This window comes from Linepithema humile, chromosome 2, assembly GCF_040581485.1.
Source record: "Linepithema humile isolate Giens D197 chromosome 2, Lhum_UNIL_v1.0, whole genome shotgun sequence".
Lineage (NCBI taxonomy): Eukaryota > Metazoa > Arthropoda > Insecta > Hymenoptera > Formicidae > Linepithema > Linepithema humile.
Window position 1 is genome coordinate 2,898,495 of NC_090129.1, and position 16,938 is coordinate 2,915,432.

General features: G+C 28.0%; 3 protein-coding genes across 3 annotated transcripts; all 3 read right to left on the bottom strand.

Annotated features, from left to right (window-relative positions):
* Positions 1–3,043: 3,043 nt before the first annotated feature.
* Positions 3,044–7,520, bottom strand: LOC105674021 (phosphotriesterase-related protein-like). The gene is made up of 7 exons (XM_012370066.2): positions 7,161–7,520; positions 6,431–6,593; positions 6,062–6,255; positions 5,648–5,821; positions 5,030–5,194; positions 4,324–4,544; positions 3,044–3,827 (listed from the first exon to the last, which is right to left on the bottom strand). Exons 1-7 carry the CDS (start codon positions 7,198–7,200, stop codon positions 3,690–3,692), a joined length of 1,095 nt encoding a protein of 364 aa, XP_012225489.2. The 5' UTR covers positions 7,201–7,520; the 3' UTR covers positions 3,044–3,689.
* Positions 7,521–7,643: 123 nt separating this feature from the next.
* Positions 7,644–10,982, bottom strand: LOC105673835 (phosphotriesterase-related protein-like). Its single transcript, XM_067350471.1, has 7 exons — positions 10,797–10,982; positions 10,342–10,501; positions 9,759–9,949; positions 9,261–9,440; positions 8,398–8,562; positions 8,093–8,319; positions 7,644–7,864 (listed from the first exon to the last, which is right to left on the bottom strand). The coding sequence occupies exons 1-7, from the start codon at positions 10,828–10,830 to the stop codon at positions 7,727–7,729; spliced, it is 1,095 nt and encodes a 364-aa protein (XP_067206572.1). The 5' UTR covers positions 10,831–10,982; the 3' UTR covers positions 7,644–7,726.
* A 1,040-nt stretch (positions 10,983–12,022) lies between these two features.
* LOC136998134 (phosphotriesterase-related protein-like) lies at positions 12,023–16,932 on the bottom strand. Its single transcript, XM_067350474.1, has 7 exons — positions 16,601–16,932; positions 15,871–16,033; positions 15,512–15,705; positions 15,099–15,272; positions 14,480–14,644; positions 13,725–13,945; positions 12,023–13,233 (listed from the first exon to the last, which is right to left on the bottom strand). Exons 1-7 carry the CDS (start codon positions 16,638–16,640, stop codon positions 13,099–13,101), a joined length of 1,092 nt encoding a protein of 363 aa, XP_067206575.1. The 5' UTR covers positions 16,641–16,932; the 3' UTR covers positions 12,023–13,098.
* Between the last annotated feature and the right edge of the window lie 6 nt (positions 16,933–16,938).

The window sequence follows — 16,938 nt, forward strand, 5'->3', positions numbered from 1 at the left end:
AGTCGTTTTTATTCCGTCGACAGATCAACCGCTCGTTGGTTCTCTTTTTGGGTCAAGGAATTGAATCTTTTTTACCCGGGACGAAACTTTTGTGCGCAATTTGAGAAGGAAGATGTGAGGGGGTGACGAACGAGGAAGGTGTGGTTAAATGAAAAAGAACAAAAGTTTAATTTGCTTAAGGCTTTACATTTTAATTTAATTGATTTTTTTAATTTTGATACAAATAAACTTAACCCTTAATCGCATGTGTGTGTTATTAATTTCTGTGTTTTTTCTACAATAGTGTGTGTGTGTGTGTGTGTGTGAGTGTTTTATTCTTCCGGAGACAGGACAGAGAAAATAATAAAATAAAGAGGAATGAACTGACTTACTCGTTGCAGAGCAGTCTCGGTTAATGCTAAGCAGCTTCGGTGGTCCCAAATGGGCGCCCTGCTGAGGGATAGTTCGGTATAGACGTCGGACTTCCTGTTCTTTGTAAATGGGTGAGCACCCTGCTGCGGGATGGTGTCGTAAAGATGATGGACCCTCTATTCGAGATGCACCACTTGGTCATGGCAAAGTGGCAATTGGTGACTCTACTCGCGACCAGTTTTTACCTTTTAATACGAGCCCCCGAACTACTCGAAAGACTATTTCAAGAAACTGAGCTAAACTGAGTAAAACTGTGTGAAGAACTGCGCAAAACACTGCCTGAAAAACTGTGTGTGGAGCCACCAGAACACGGGTTTTTATACCCTTTCCTTGAGGTGGATTCATTTAGAAAATCTTAGGGTTTTGAGGCGGGGATCGAATAGAAATTAGTCTTGCAAGAAGATTTCTAATGCGGGGGAGAATGGCGTCATTTTTAGCTAATAGGATTAGGTTTAGATGATTAGGTTACTTGAAATGGGGTAGGAAGAAAGGGGCCCCAACGAATAAGGAGTAGCGTCGTTTCGGGTCCATATACGATGGGAGTAGGTTTTTGAAATGGCGTAACCCGGTTGGTGTTAATTAGCATAGGTGGGGTGCATCTTAGTGTCTTAAAATCTGGGTGGGCGTAGTCTTTAGACCATACGATGGAATGATGGGTGGTCTATAGAGGTGCATGCCCCCGATTCCCGGCTTTCGGATTGGAGGGTTAAGAATCGGTATATAAGTTCGCAAAGCCTTGGGTCACTGATCTAATAAATTTGACAGTTTACGACTGTTGCGTGGCCTTGGTGTCACGTGGAGAGTGCGACTAATGCATCTCGGTTTCCCAGACCTACTGAACACGTGCGCCGTATCAGGTGTCGCGCCTTCTCGGCATGCGACTGCGGTCATTGCCCGATTGTTACTCGGTAAAACCCTATCTATTAGCTAGGATTCCCGTAGATGGAATCCAAGAATATGACTAGCTGGTGCCAATTTTTCTTTTTACCTCTTACTTTAAACGTCTGGAGTCGGTTAAAGACTCCAGCTACCGCAAAGTTCTGACTTTTACGATTTTTCTGGCGACAATAGGCACACTGAGCGGCCAAGGTATTTTGAAATATCCATGCCCCTTGTTATTTTTTTCTGTGAGAAAGTTCGAACTCTTGGTGTCTCGTGAGAAAAACAGCTTTGGCATTATAATATTCTTTAAGAGTTTTTGTTGGTCCCGCGTTTACTAGGTCTGATATTTAATGAAAAGAAAATAATCGTGAAGTCTGATCAGGCCGTAACATATATGTATATGTGTAAATATTTTATTTACAACTGACAATGAAAAGAACTAGCTATCGAACTTTGTGAGAAATTTGTAATTCCGACAGAAGAGATCAAGCATAATTTAACTTCAAAAAATTAACAAAAAAATAAATATTTTTCATTACGTGAAAAAATTGTAAAACACTGTTGTAGTGATGAGAGCAAGTTTGTTTTCTTTAAATGGAATAAAGTATGTGCGTTATCCTAAAAATCAGAGAAACAATATTTACAAGTATCCGCTATTAAACATGATAGCCCAGTAAACGAGAAAGTATTGGAAGATTAGAAATGGGATTGAAAGTTACTGAATTAAATAGAATTCAGCATCATCGTAAATGAATTACTCTCAGTAATTTTCAATCTCATTTCTGAACTTTAAATACTTTCTCGTTTACTGAGAGAAAAAACATTATTATATGAAAATGTTTTCTGTCGCATATTTTGTTAAAAAATTATATAATTATCGATTTTTGTTATAAAATGTTTAAATTGTTGATAAGTATTTTGCACAACTTTTTTTAAATTTATAAATGCATTATAAGTTATATGAAATAATATCTTTGTCAAAATACTTATGAGCGCTACTGTAAAATATAATTATATCTAAATTTTATTTTCCAAATATATTACTAATGATTCATGCAAAAAAAAAAAAATTGATTTTTCCGACCCGTTACATCAGAATTACATCCCCCTTTAAATTACTTATTCAATGTGCATTCATTTGTCGCATTCGGTTAGTTTTTCTTGCTGATGTTTTTTTTTTCTCTGATAGTAATTCTTCGTTTTTCTTTACGCATGTAATAACCATGAAATTTATTTATCAGTGTGTAAAACTAAAGTATAATTTATATGCAATTTTTTTGAGAGTTTAAAGTTTCAATAAATTTGTTAAGTACTTGAATCTCTAGTCAAATTATTTGTAAAAAAATGTTGCTATCCATCTACTTAAAAGTATTAATATATGTTATACATTGCTCTGGCATGAATCACATCGCAGACTAAATTAATATAACAAAAATGTGGCATAAATTATTATATATTAATATATTATTATTATTATTATTACATATCATTATATTATCAGCGATTAATCGCTGATCTCAAACGTTCTTTCAATCGCTCTTAACCTCTCCACCTCGTTTTTAATCTCTTCATGTATAATTTTAATATAAAAAATAAATAATTATTGCATTAAATACACATAAACAAATTATGGAAATTTATCTTACAATCGTATAATTGTCTAAGCTGAAACTTAATAGAAAATAGAACAATTTCCTGAAAAATGGATATAATAATAATTAAAAAAAATAAAAAAAAAATTACCGAAAAATATTTTTGAAAGCAAAGAACAAATAAAAATAAAAAAAATTTAACATTGTTTTAAAATTTTGTACTCTATTCTTTATTATCGATGTCTCATCCGATAATTAAACAATACTTTTCAATTTTACCGCGGATGTTGTATTAATGATGATAAAGCAATTATAATACAAATCGGAAACAAATTCCAGGTGCTCTTTTATGGCATGAAAGAAACATCGCTTTCGGAAATATTTTATCGCATAGTTCAAGCATGCTTTACTCATTGCTGCGACGATATCGTGCTCGCGTTTTAACAACAAACGAGCTAATTACACCACGGCGTATCTGTAGTATTCTGCAGACTGAGCAACGTCGTTAACATTTTTGTGTACATGTATGGTACTTATGATCCCAATGCAAAATTCGATTTTTATATCCACGTGCGCAATTTAGACGAGAATTGAATGCCGAGTACTTATTTGAAAGAAAATCACATTATTTTAAAATTGTTGCATATTATAAACGAATATAGTTATAGCACTCAATAGCTACTGCATAAACTGTTTACAATTTTTAGAAAAAAAAACAATATCGCATATAGAAAGTTGTTGTGCATTTTTCATTCATGTTTTTATGTTTTGTAAGAAAAAAAATAAATTTTTGATATAAATCGATTATTGACCACGGCTTAGCCAATTTTTAGGATTTTTCTCCATTAGTTGTGTGATATCCTGATCGGTGAAACCATTATCTTCCAAATACGGTAATACAAATTGAAGGATATGACCATATCCATGACCGCCATACTTTACCTCAAAAATGTATAAAGTAAATTTAATTTGTTTATTTATATAATTACTTTAACTTTACAAATATATTAATAAATTTTGCTTTAACGATTAAATAGTTTATGTTCTACGTATTTACTGGTGTATAATATTGATGTAAATTAAAAATACGTGTATACCAACAAGATATCACCCGTACTTTTAAGAATTTAATGTTCCTGCAACGTTCAGGCAACGTCCAAATGTTCATAAAAAGTAATGTTAAAAAGTCATTGTTTTATGTATTTTATGTATAATCCGAACATTAAAATGTTATATGGAAATTATACAACATGTTTCAACGTTGAGCAAACGTTCATATAACGTTGTGTAAACAACGTTGTGTGAACTTTTTGTTTTATATGAATAATTAAATAAAAGCAAAATTAAACAATACTGTTCAAAAACTAAGATGGCAAATTAAATTTATGATGTAACATCAAATAAAAGAATTAAAAAGTTATCAGGTTGAAAGACGTACCAGTCTGTTATTGGTATGAATATCGTGACTCATTAAAACCTGATCCAATTTCGATTCTTTTTTGAATTTTGCAATAAATTTGACACGCTCTGCATCTGACAGTATAACAGCAGTCGGATCGTGATGATAGAAAGAACACTCGGTACCAAACATAGAGAATTGTATGTAACATTTGTTATCATCTGCGAATTCCATGAGTTGTTCCTCGTTGGTCAAAGTACCTAATAAGATAATTTTATTAGTTTGTTGCAATAATAGTGTATAGACAAATAAAAATTACAGTGTTCGAAAAATATATTATAAAATTGCATGTAAAATACATTACAATATTATTTTAATTTAAAATTTTATTTTAAGAAATGTGTATTTGTAACGCGTGTCTTTAACGTAAAAAAAATTAGGATGTACGAAAATTTAAGGCGCAAACAACTCGTTTCTTAACTAAACTTATTTATCAATTAAACTTTACTTAAACTCGTATTGTAACTTATATTAAATAATTTAGGTAATGTCTGAAATGTTTCAAAAGTTACACCAAACATTTTTTGAGATCAGAAAAAGTACATATATTAAAACTAACGGCAATAATAACTATCTTAATTAGGATAAATTATTTCAATATCTTTCGATTTTTAACTTATTTGACAAATATATGTTGCAAGCATTATTAACTATATTGATAAAAAAAAATTTGTAGGTCTCTTACGATCAACGTGACACATAATGGCTTTGCGAGCGTTCCCTCCGGCCTCTTGATAGATTCGCATTATCTCCATAGGTGCAGATGCATTCGATCCAGGACTAAAGCTAACAGGACAATGCAATTTTTCTTGCACTTCGCCAGTTGTAGAAATAGAACGTTTTTCAAAGGCTACAAGTTTACGAATATAATATAAATACTCTTCAACATACCACCTTGGGTTAAAAATTATAATTAAGAAAATTTATTTCATTTGTAAATGCATTATTATTTGAATATAATTTTGTGTGCAACAATAAATAAAAATAAAAAAATGTATCTTAAGAAATAACTTTGATTAAGTTTATAATTAGTTAGTAGATAGTATTTAATTTATTAATAATTAAAATACTTTTAAAATTATAAATTTTGTTCAATATGCACCCTTATTGTAATGTATCCTTTCTTTTTTTTTAACAAATAAAATATACATGTATTTTAATTCAATGTTGAAAATGCGAAAGAATACCTTATCTTGTTTTAATTGTATTATCATAAAAAATTATATTAATTATCTTATAAAACGATTAACTGCTTGTATGGATTATCGACAGTTTAACAGATTGAAATATGCAAGCAATGTACCATGAATTGGCCAAGAACTGCCCACTTCGCCGATAAATCCTGCTTTTATTTCGGAACTTAGATAATGTTCACGATTTACAATACCTTTTTCTAATTCCGTACACATAACATAATACATACTTTCTTTGGACATATTTAAGGTTGATGCAACTTGCGTCTGAGCAACATAATATCCTGTTGAAATTAAGAAAATAAAATAAAGTAACAATAATAATAATACTTAAAAAAAAATTTACCGATTACGATAATACTCAAAAAACACAATTGAGGCATTGCAAACCAAAACGAATTTAATGTCAAAATTTTCAAAATTAAGTTTAATTAAATTAAATTTGTATTTAAAGTACTTAACTCGCAAAAGGCTTAAAGTACTTAACAATTACTCAGTTAGTAATAACATTCGTACAACCCTACCTGTTCCAATAATTATGTTAATTTTCTCTTCTAAGGACACATTTCTGTATTCGTGCCATTTGTTAAAACATCTCAAACCATGATTGCTATTTTCCACAATTGTTTTCCCATCAAATGCCATAAACTCCAATAATTCAGTTGGAAAAACTCTTTCTTTCTCATAAATAAGTTTCAAATTTTTCATATTGCTATACCTGAATCAAAATATTGTACGTATTAAATATTTATATTTTATATAATATATTTTTAATATTTTAATATTTTAATATTTTTAATAATTGAGCTGTTTGATTGTTCAGCGCATGTTTGGAGAATAAACATGTAAAGAAATATTTTTCAGAGATATCAGAGATAGTTAGATTGACTTACGGATATAGATTAAGATAGCCGCTACCTTTCAATGTAATTATTGTATGATCTCTCGAAAGCTCATGCGAATACGGAGCTCGCTTAAAACAATTGGTAAAATAGCTAAAAAGATGCTCGTGCGTTAATGTAATACCGAGTTGATCCAGCAGTACAGGTCCTCTTACTACACAAAATGTAAATAATGTAAAAAATAAATATAGAAAAATTCTCGAAAGACTACATTGAGATATTTGAAACTGTAATTACATAGTAAAATAATTGTAGTGAAATACTTATGACAATACCAGTGTTGAATTAACTATAATTTGCATAGTTGAAAGATTTTTATAAAAATATAATTGGTGTCAAAACGAGACAAATGACTACTGTAACTATTTGTTTTTTCAGTGCAGTTAGAAAAATCAGTATTGAATAAGAATATAGTTTTCGATTGAGTTGAACAAATTTGAAATTTAATAAAGACTATCATAAACTGCGTACTTATATCTATGAATCGTGATCTATTTATGAATTGCAAGTTATTTATTACAATTTCGAAGCTGTCTCGTCAGATAAATAAAACAAAATTTTAAGACTTTTTTTTAAATAGAAATATAATTTTTGTACGTCGTGTATCAGTTCCTTGTATGAACATGAACCTTTATATGTAACAAAACTTGTATAAAATGTATGAATTAAACGTATTATTTGTTATATACTTTTTTTATGTTTTAATTGTCTTCAGATTTACCTGTTTCCACAAATTTATCATCTTCCACAATTTCCATCATTTTCACACTACTTAGAGACAAAGCTTTTTCAATAATTTAATTTATATTTTATATAGTACGTGTTGAATTATAATAATGCAACTAAATATATGTTTTAAAATTTAGTAAGATAAATATGTGATAAATATGTTACATTTATTACAAATAGCACGGAAATGTAAAATATATCTGATGCCGAGAAGCCGTAAATTCAAACTGCTGTGGCATCATACTACAACATTTTCTAACTGACGATACTTCTTGTGAAGTTTGTAACGTGTACACATAGTTCATATTGACGTTAAAAATAAATATTGACATTTATTTGAGTGGCGACAAATATTAACGTTCGACCGAGTCTTTTTATCTGAGTAAATCTTTCTAAGAATGATTTTAATGTTTTTGCAAAATTTTTATGTTGCAAATAAATGCAATAAACAAAATAGAAGTAAAATGAACAATAATAATGCTTGAAATATTTATTATATTGTTTTATACATCGTGCTTTACATAAGAAAAATAATATGCAAATTTTCTTGTGTGCAAATTATTGTTTCCAGCTTAGCCATCTCTTAGGATTTTCAGTGGTTAATATCGTTGTATCGTTAACTGTAAAATTCCATCTTGACATATGTGGCACAAAGTTTTTCAAAATATGAGCGTATCCGAGACCGCCATAAGTGACCTTAAACATCAGTAGAATATTTTTGAGAGTTAATTGCTCAGATTACTTATAACTGAAATATTATCGTTTAAAATCCAATTATAGTTTACATATAAATTACTTTTTATTTACCTGCCTAAATTAAAAATAGAGTAATAAATAAAATAAATAACGCATTAAAAAATAAAAATAATAACAATAAATTAAATTTATTTTGTAAAATTATTAAAAAAAAAGAAATGTACGTACCAATCTATCCTTAGTGTGAATATCATGACTTATGAGAATTCGATCCAAGTTTCCTTCATCCTTCAGTTTTGCGAAACGTTTGATACGTTGTGCGTCTGATAATATCTTGTAAAACTTATTTCTCATTCGACAGAAAGAATGCTCAGTACCAAACAGATCATATTGTACGTAAGTGTGTTTAGTGTCGTCCATGAATTCCATAAATTTGTCCTCGTACCACAACGTGCCTATTAAATTTATATCATTAAGATATGACATTTTCGATATGCAACTTAGTTGAAAGTAGGAAAATGCATAGCTCTTACGATCAATGTTGGATATGGCCGCTTTTCTAGAATCACCACCGGCCTCTTGATAGAGCCTAATTACTTCTCTTAGTGCATCTTCTTCAATGCCGGGATTCAAATTCACAGGACAATGCAGTTGCGCTTGAATCTCGCCAGTGGCACGAATAGAACGTTTTTCAAACTCTAACAGTAAATTAAAAATAATATAATATAACTGCTAAATGTTTTATTTAACGTAAAAAACAAATATTATTTAAACAATTTTATTTCTGAATTTATCATTATTAGAACATACTTCTAGACGTAATTATATAAAACAGAAATGTAGTGTCTAATAACTATTGTACGGAGACGTAGCGCGAGTTACGAGTTCGAGATATCGATAGACACACAAGAGAGAGACAGAATAGAATACGGACACGTGTGACATAAAAGCAAGTTTACATTCACATGTATGTTAAATATTAAATATATCACAAGTCAAAAAGTGTAAATCCTCAGTGTGGTTTATTTGGCGTAAAACACAACAAGAAATTTTTAAAAATATTGTAGAAAATATAACTTCTATTTGATTTCTTATAAATTGATTAATATTTACGATATTTTGCATCACAATTGTGCTCTTATAAATTAAAACATTTATTGTTTCAATTGCAATTGGTTACATATTGTTTATTCTGTCTCTTTTCATTAACATATAAATATTTTATTACATTAAAATGGTAGAAAAGCATTAAAAAGTATACAAAAATTAATAAACTTGCAGTGTTATTTATTCCGATTTTGCTTGCACTGTTTTATTAGCTGCTTATTTACTGCAATATCGAAAATAATAGTAAAATATATTTAACAATTTAGCAAATTGGTATGTAATTATGTACCGTGGATTGGCCAACTGCTGCCGACTTCTCCGATAAATCCTGCTTTTATCTTATTGTTAGAATCGCCAATTTGATAGGATCCTTCTATCTCGTTAGTTAGATCATTTAATAATTTATTGTATATTTCTTCGTGCGTAAAATTAAGGTTTGAGTCATTCTGCACGCTAGCAGTATAATATCCTGTCAAGTTATAAAATAAAATTACTTTAATTCTTGTGAAAACAAATTTACTTAACATTTATTTAACGTTATTATTTTTTTATTATTAATGTATCATATTATTAACGTTATAATTATATAAATAGTGTGGTTATAATTATATTAAATAATTTATTTATAATTTATTTTGTAAAAATTAAAATATTTTATTGGTTAATAAAAATATTCATTATAACATAAATATTAAATATAAAATAAAAGTAAAAGCTCGATTCTAAATGTGTATAATGTAAATACACACACCGTATGATATAGCGTATATATTATATAAGCACATACCTGTTCCTGCAATTATATTAATTTCGCTTTTCACACTATAATCTTGCAATTTTTTTAAATCGCGACACAATCCGTTACTGGTATTTTCCACGATGGTTTTACCACCTGCATTTTTGAATAAGGATAATTCATAGAACATAGTTTCCATTATATCAGGATCATTGAAACATAAATTATTAGAATCGAAATATCTGAAACAAAATGCATTTTGTTAGATAAATATTTATTTAATAATTTTTTATAAAATATTTTGCATATTATAAGTAAATATTTTATAAAGCTTTTTAATTGTTAACAATATATTGTTACAAAGAATATTTTGCAAAAATTATGCCAAAACACACTTTAAAAAATTTTAACATACAAATAACTTTATTTATACAAAATTATTTTCGTTATGCTTTAGATGAATTTAATTCAAATAACTTTTCAACAACATACGTCCCTTTTGTTAAAAAACATTCTAATTAATTTTTGTTAAAGCGTTTCGTGAAAAGATTGTGCAGTTTGCAAGTTATGTCTATATATGCGCATGCTAAATATTTCGTAGAAATGCAATAATAGATAATTTGATTTGACTTACGGATATCGCTTGAGTATGGAAATAACGCCAGCATTCAAATGTGCAATATTGTTCTCAAGAAACCGCGGAACTTGATTTTTATAAAACTTCTTGAAGTCGCAAGATAGATGTTCATGCGTTAGTGTTGTGCCGAGACTATCAAGCTGTACAGGACCTGTTACTATATATAAAATACAAATAATAAATGCAAATGATATATACAAAAATGACTTGGAGATTGTAATGAGTAATACTGTTGCATCCAAATTCGCAAATTTTTGCAATAATTTTTATGTAGCTTCGATATTCAGCGACATTATACAGATGTATCATTTTATGAGGAACTATCATAAGTCATGCTTTAAGTCATAATCCATCAATAGTATATGTGATTATTAAGTTTGACATATAATTTAAATATGTAAATAGAATATTTGTAACGCATCTTGTACTTTTTAATTTTCCTTTAAACTCACCAGTCTGCACGAGCTCATTATTGTCGTTACTCATCCTTGCTTTAGTCTTACGCAGATAAAGTTCAATAATTAAACTATTATTCTATATTCCGTTTTTAGAATCGTAATAATGGAGTAATTTGATGATGTGACGACTAAATGCACGTTCTAACACTTGTATGAATCTAATGTTATTTGCAAATTTCACCGAAATCGTAAATTACAACTATCGCGACACGAAGCACAATATTCTAATGTTCTCGCGGTAAATAGACGGTACATATATATATATGTGTAAATATTTTATTTACGATTGGAAATAAAAACAAACTAGCTATCGAACTCTCTGAAAAATTTGTAATTCCAACCGAATAGATCAAGCATAATTTAACTTCAAAAAATTGACATGGAAATAAGTATTTTTTATTACGTGAAGAAAATGTAAAACAATGTTGTAGTGATAAAAGCAAGTTTGTTTTTTTTAAATGGAATAAAGTATGTGCGTTATCCTAAAAATGAAAGAAACAATATTCACAAGTATCCGCTATTAAACATTGTAGCCCAGTAAACGAGAAAGTATTGGAAGTTTAGAAATAGAATTGAAAATTACTGAAAAAAATGGAATAAAATTCAGCATTATTGTAAATGAATTCTTTTCAGTAATTTTCAATCCCATTTCTAAACTTTCAATACTTTCTCGTTTACTGAGAAAAAAAACATTATTATATGAGGATGTTTTCTGTCGCATAATTTGTTAAAAAATTATATAATTATCATCTTTTGTTTTAGAATGTTTAAGTTATTGATGAATATTTTATTTATTTTTTTTTAACGGATGTAACGGATCGAAAAAATCAATCTTTTTTTTTGCATGAATACTTATAATTACATAATAAGTTATATGAAATAATACCTTTGTCAAAATAAGCGCTACTGTAAATATGATAATTTTTAAATTTTATTTTCGAAATATATTGCTAATAATTCATGCAAAAAAAAGGATTGATTTTTCCGATCCGTTACATCAGAATCCCTCCTTGAATTACTTATCTAATGTGCATTCACTTCGCATTCGGTTAGTTTTTCTTGCTGATGTTTTTTTGTTCTGATATTTTTCGTTTTTCTTTACGCGTGTTATTTCTATAAATTTTATTTAGTCAGTGTGTAAAATTAAAGTATAATTTATATGCAATTTTTTTGAGAGTTTAAAGTTTCAATAAATTTGTTACGTACTTGAATCTCTAATCAAATTATTTGTAAAAGGATGTTGCTATCCATCTACTTAAAAGTATTATTATATATGTTATACATTGCTCTGGCATGAATCACATCGCAGACTAAATTGATATAACAAAAATGTGGTATAAATTATTATATATTATTATATTATTATTATTATTACATATCATTATATTATCAGCGATTGATCGCTGATCTCAAACGTTCTTTCAATCGCTCTTAATCTCTTCATCTCGTTTTTAATCTTTTCATGTATAATTATAATTTAAAAAATAAATAATTATTGCATTAAATACGCATAAACAAATTGTGGAAATTTATCTTACAATCATATAATTGTCTAAGCTGCATCTTAATAAAAAAATAAAACAATTTCCTGAAAAATAGATATAATAATTATTAAAAAATACAAAAAAAGAATTCACGAAAAATGTTTTTGAAAGCAAAGGACAAATAAAAATAGATAAAATTTATCATTGTTTTAAAATTTTGTAATCTATTCTTTATTATCGATGTCTCATTCGATAATTAAACAATACTTTTCAATTTTACCGCGGATGTTGCATTAATGATGATAAATCAATTATGATACAAATCGGAAACGATTTCCAGGTGCTCTTTTATGACATGAGAAAGACATCGCTTTCGAAAGAATTTTATCGCATAGTTCAAGCATGCTTTACTCATTGTTGCGACGATATCGTGCTCGCGTTTTAACAACAAACAAGTTAATTAACACCACAGCGTATCTGTAGTATTCTGCAAACTGAGCAATGTCGTTCACATTTTTGTGTACATGTATGGTACTTATGATCCCAATGCAAAATTCGATTTTTATATCCATGTGCGCAATTTGGACGAGAATTGAATGCTGAGTACTTATTTGAAAGAAAAATACATTATTCTAAAATTGTTGCATATTATAGACGATTACAGTTATAGTACTTAATAGCTACGGCATAAACTGTTTACAATTTTTAGGAAAAAAAAAACAATATCGCATATAGAAGAGTTGTGGTGCACTTATCATTCATGTTTTTATGTTTTGTAAAAAAAAAAATAAATTTTTTATATAAATCGATTATTAACCACGGCTTAGCCAATTCTTAGGATTTTCCTCCATCAGTTGTGTGATATCCTGAGCGGTGAAACCATTTACTTCCATATACGGTAATACAAATTCAGAGATATGACCAAGTCCATGACCGCCATACCTTACCTAAAAAATGAATAAAATAATTTTAGTTTGTTTATTTATATAATTACTTTAACTTTACAAATATATTAATAAATTTTGCTTTAACGATTAAATAGTTTATGTTCTACGTTTTTATTGGTATATAATATTGATGTAAATTAAAGATACGTGTATACCAATAAGATATCACCCGTACAGAATTTGATGTTCCTGCAACGTTGAGACAACGTCCAAATGTTCATAGAAAGTAATGTTAGAAAGTCAATGTTTTGTGTACTTTATGTATAATCCGAACATTTAAATGTTATATGGAAGTTATACAACGTATTTCAACGTTGAGCAAACGTTCATATAACGTTGTGTAAACCACGTTGTGTAAACTTTTTGTTTTATACGGATAATTAAATAAAAGCAAAATTAAACAATACTGTTCAAAAACGAGAATGGTTAATTAAATTTATGATGTAACATCAAATAAATGAATTAAAAGATTATCAGATTAAAAAACGTATCTGTCTGTTATTGGTATGAATATCGTGACTCATTAAAACCTGATCCAATTTCGATTCTTTTTTGAATTTTGCAATAAATTCGACACGCTCTGCATCTGACAGTACATCAACAGTCGGATCGTGTTGATAGAAAGAACACTCGGTACCAAACATAGAGAATTGTATGTAACATTTGTTATCATCTGCGAATTCCATGAGTTGTTCCTCGTTGGTCAAAGTACCTAATAAGTTAATTTCATTAATTTGTTGCAATAATAGTGTATAGACTAAATAAAAATTACAGTGTTCAAAAAATATATTATGAGATCGCATGTAAAATATTTTACAATATTATTTTAATTTAAAAATTTGTTTTAAGAAATGTATATTTGTAACGCGTGTCTTTAGCGTAAAAAAAATTAAGATGTACGAAAATTTACGGCGCAAACAACTCGTTTCTTAACTAAACTTATTTATCGAGTCTATTATTATTAACTTATTTATCGAAACTTAATATACAAGTTTAATAAAATTTTAATTAAACTTGTATTGTAACTCATATTAAATAATTTTAGGTAATGTTTAAAATGTTTCAATAGTTACACCAAACATTTTTTGAGATCAGAAAAAGTACATATATTAAAACTAACGGCAATAATGACTATCTTAATTAGAATAAATTATTTCAATATCTTTCAATTTTGACCTTATTTGACACATATATGTTGCATGTATTATTAACTATATTAATAAAAAAAAATTTGTAGGTCTCTTACGATCAACGTGACACATAATGGCTTTGCGAGCGTTCCCTCCGGCCTCTTGATAGATTCGCATTATCTCCATAGGTGCAGATGCATTCGATCCAGGACTAAAACTAACAGGACAATGCAATTTTTCTTGCACTTCGCCAGTTGTAGAAATAGAACGTTTTTCAAAAGCTACAAGTTTACGAATATAATATAAATACTCTTCAACATACCACCTTGGGTTAAAAATTATAATTAAGAAAATTTATTTCATTTGTAAATGCATTATTATTTGAATATAATTTTGTGTGCAACAATAAATAAAAATAAAAAAATGTATCTTAAGAAATAACTTTGATTAAGTTAATAATTAGTTAGTAGATAATATTTAATTTATTAATAATTAAAATACTTTTAAAATTATAAATTTTGTTCAATATGCACCCTTATTGTAATGTATCCTTTCTTTTTTTTTTAACAAATAAAATATACATGTATTTTAATTCAATGTTGAAAATGCGAAAGAATACCTTATCTTGTTTTAATTGTAATATCATAAAAAATTATATTAATTATCTTATAAAACGATTAACTGCTTGTATGGATTATCGACAGTTTAACAGATTAAAATATGCAAGCAATGTACCATGAATTGGCCAAGAACTGCCCACTTCGCCGATAAATCCTGCTTTTATTTTGAAATTGTGATAATGTCCACGATTTACAATACCGTTTTTTAATTCCGTACACATAACATTATACATACTTTCTTTTGACATATTTAAGGTTGATGCAACTTGCGTCTGAGCAACATAATATCCTGTTCAAATTAAAAAAGTGTAATAAAGTAACAATAATAATAATTCTTAAAAGAAAAATTGTCGATTACGATAATATTTGAAAACACAATTGAGGCATTGCAAACCAAAACGAGCTAAGTGTCAAAATTTTCAAAATTAAGTTTAATCAAATTAAATTTGTATTTACAGTACTTAACTCGCAAAAGGCTTAAAGTACTTAACAATTACTCAGTAAGTAATAACATTCGTACAATCCTACCTGTTCCAATAATTATGTTAATTTTCTCTTCTAAGGACACATTTATGTATTCGTCCCATTTGTTAAAACATCTCAAACCATGATTGCTATTTTCTACAATTGTTTGCCCATCAAGTAATGTGAACTCAAATATTTCGTTTGGACAAATAATTTCATTTTCATAAATAAGTTTCAAATTTTTCATATTGCTATACCTGAATCAAAATTTTGTACGTATTAAATATTTATATTTCATATAATTTGTTTTAATAATTTTATTTTAATAATTGTGCTGCTTGATTGTTCAGCGCATGTTTGGAGAATAAACATATATAAAGAAATATTTTTCAGAGATATCAAAGATATTTAGTTTGACTTACGGATATAGATTAAGATAGCCGCTACCTTTCATTGTAATTGTTGTATGATCTCTCGAAAGCTTATGCGAATACGGAGCACGCTTAAAACAATTGGTAAAGTAGCTAAAAAGATGCTCGTGCGTTAATGTAATACCGAGATCATCCAGCAGTACAGGTCCTGTTACTACACAAAATGTAAATAATGTAAAAAATGTATATAGAAAAATTCTCGAAAGACTACATTGAGATATTTGAAACTGTAATTACATAGTAAAATAATTGTAGTGAAATAATTATGACGATGGCAATGTTGAATTAACTATAATTTGCATAGTTGAAAGATATTCATAAAAATATAATTGGTGTCGAAACGAGACAAATGGTTACTGTAACTATTTGTTTTTTCAATATAATAGAAAAAATCAGTATTGAATAAGAATATAGTTTTTGATTGAGATGAACAAATTTAAAATTTAATAAAAACTATTATAAACCGCCCACTTATATCTATGAATCGTTATCTATCTATAAATTGCAGGTTATTTACTACAATTTCGAAGCTGACTCGTCGAATAAATAAAACAAAATTTTAAGACTTTTTTTTAAATAGAAATATAATTTTTGTACGTCCTGTATCAGTTCCTTGTATGAACATAAACTTTCATATGTAACAAAACTTGTAAAAAATGTATGAATTAAACGTATTATTTATTATATATTTTTTACATGCTTTAATTGTCTTTAGATTTACCTGTTTCCACAAATTTATCATCTTCCACAATTTTCATCATTTTCACACTACTTAGAGACAAAGCCTTTTCAACAATTTAATTTATATTTTATATAGTACGTGTTGAATTATAATAATGCCACTAAATATATGTTTTAAAATTTAGTAAGATAAATATGTGATAAATATGTTTCATTTATTATAAATAGCACAGAAGTGTAAAATATATCTGATGCCGAGAAGCCGTTTTGAACTGCTGTGGCATTATACTAGAACACTTTCTAACTGACGATACTTCTTGTGAAGTTTGTAACGTGTACACATAGTTCATATTGACGTTAAAAATAAATATTGACATT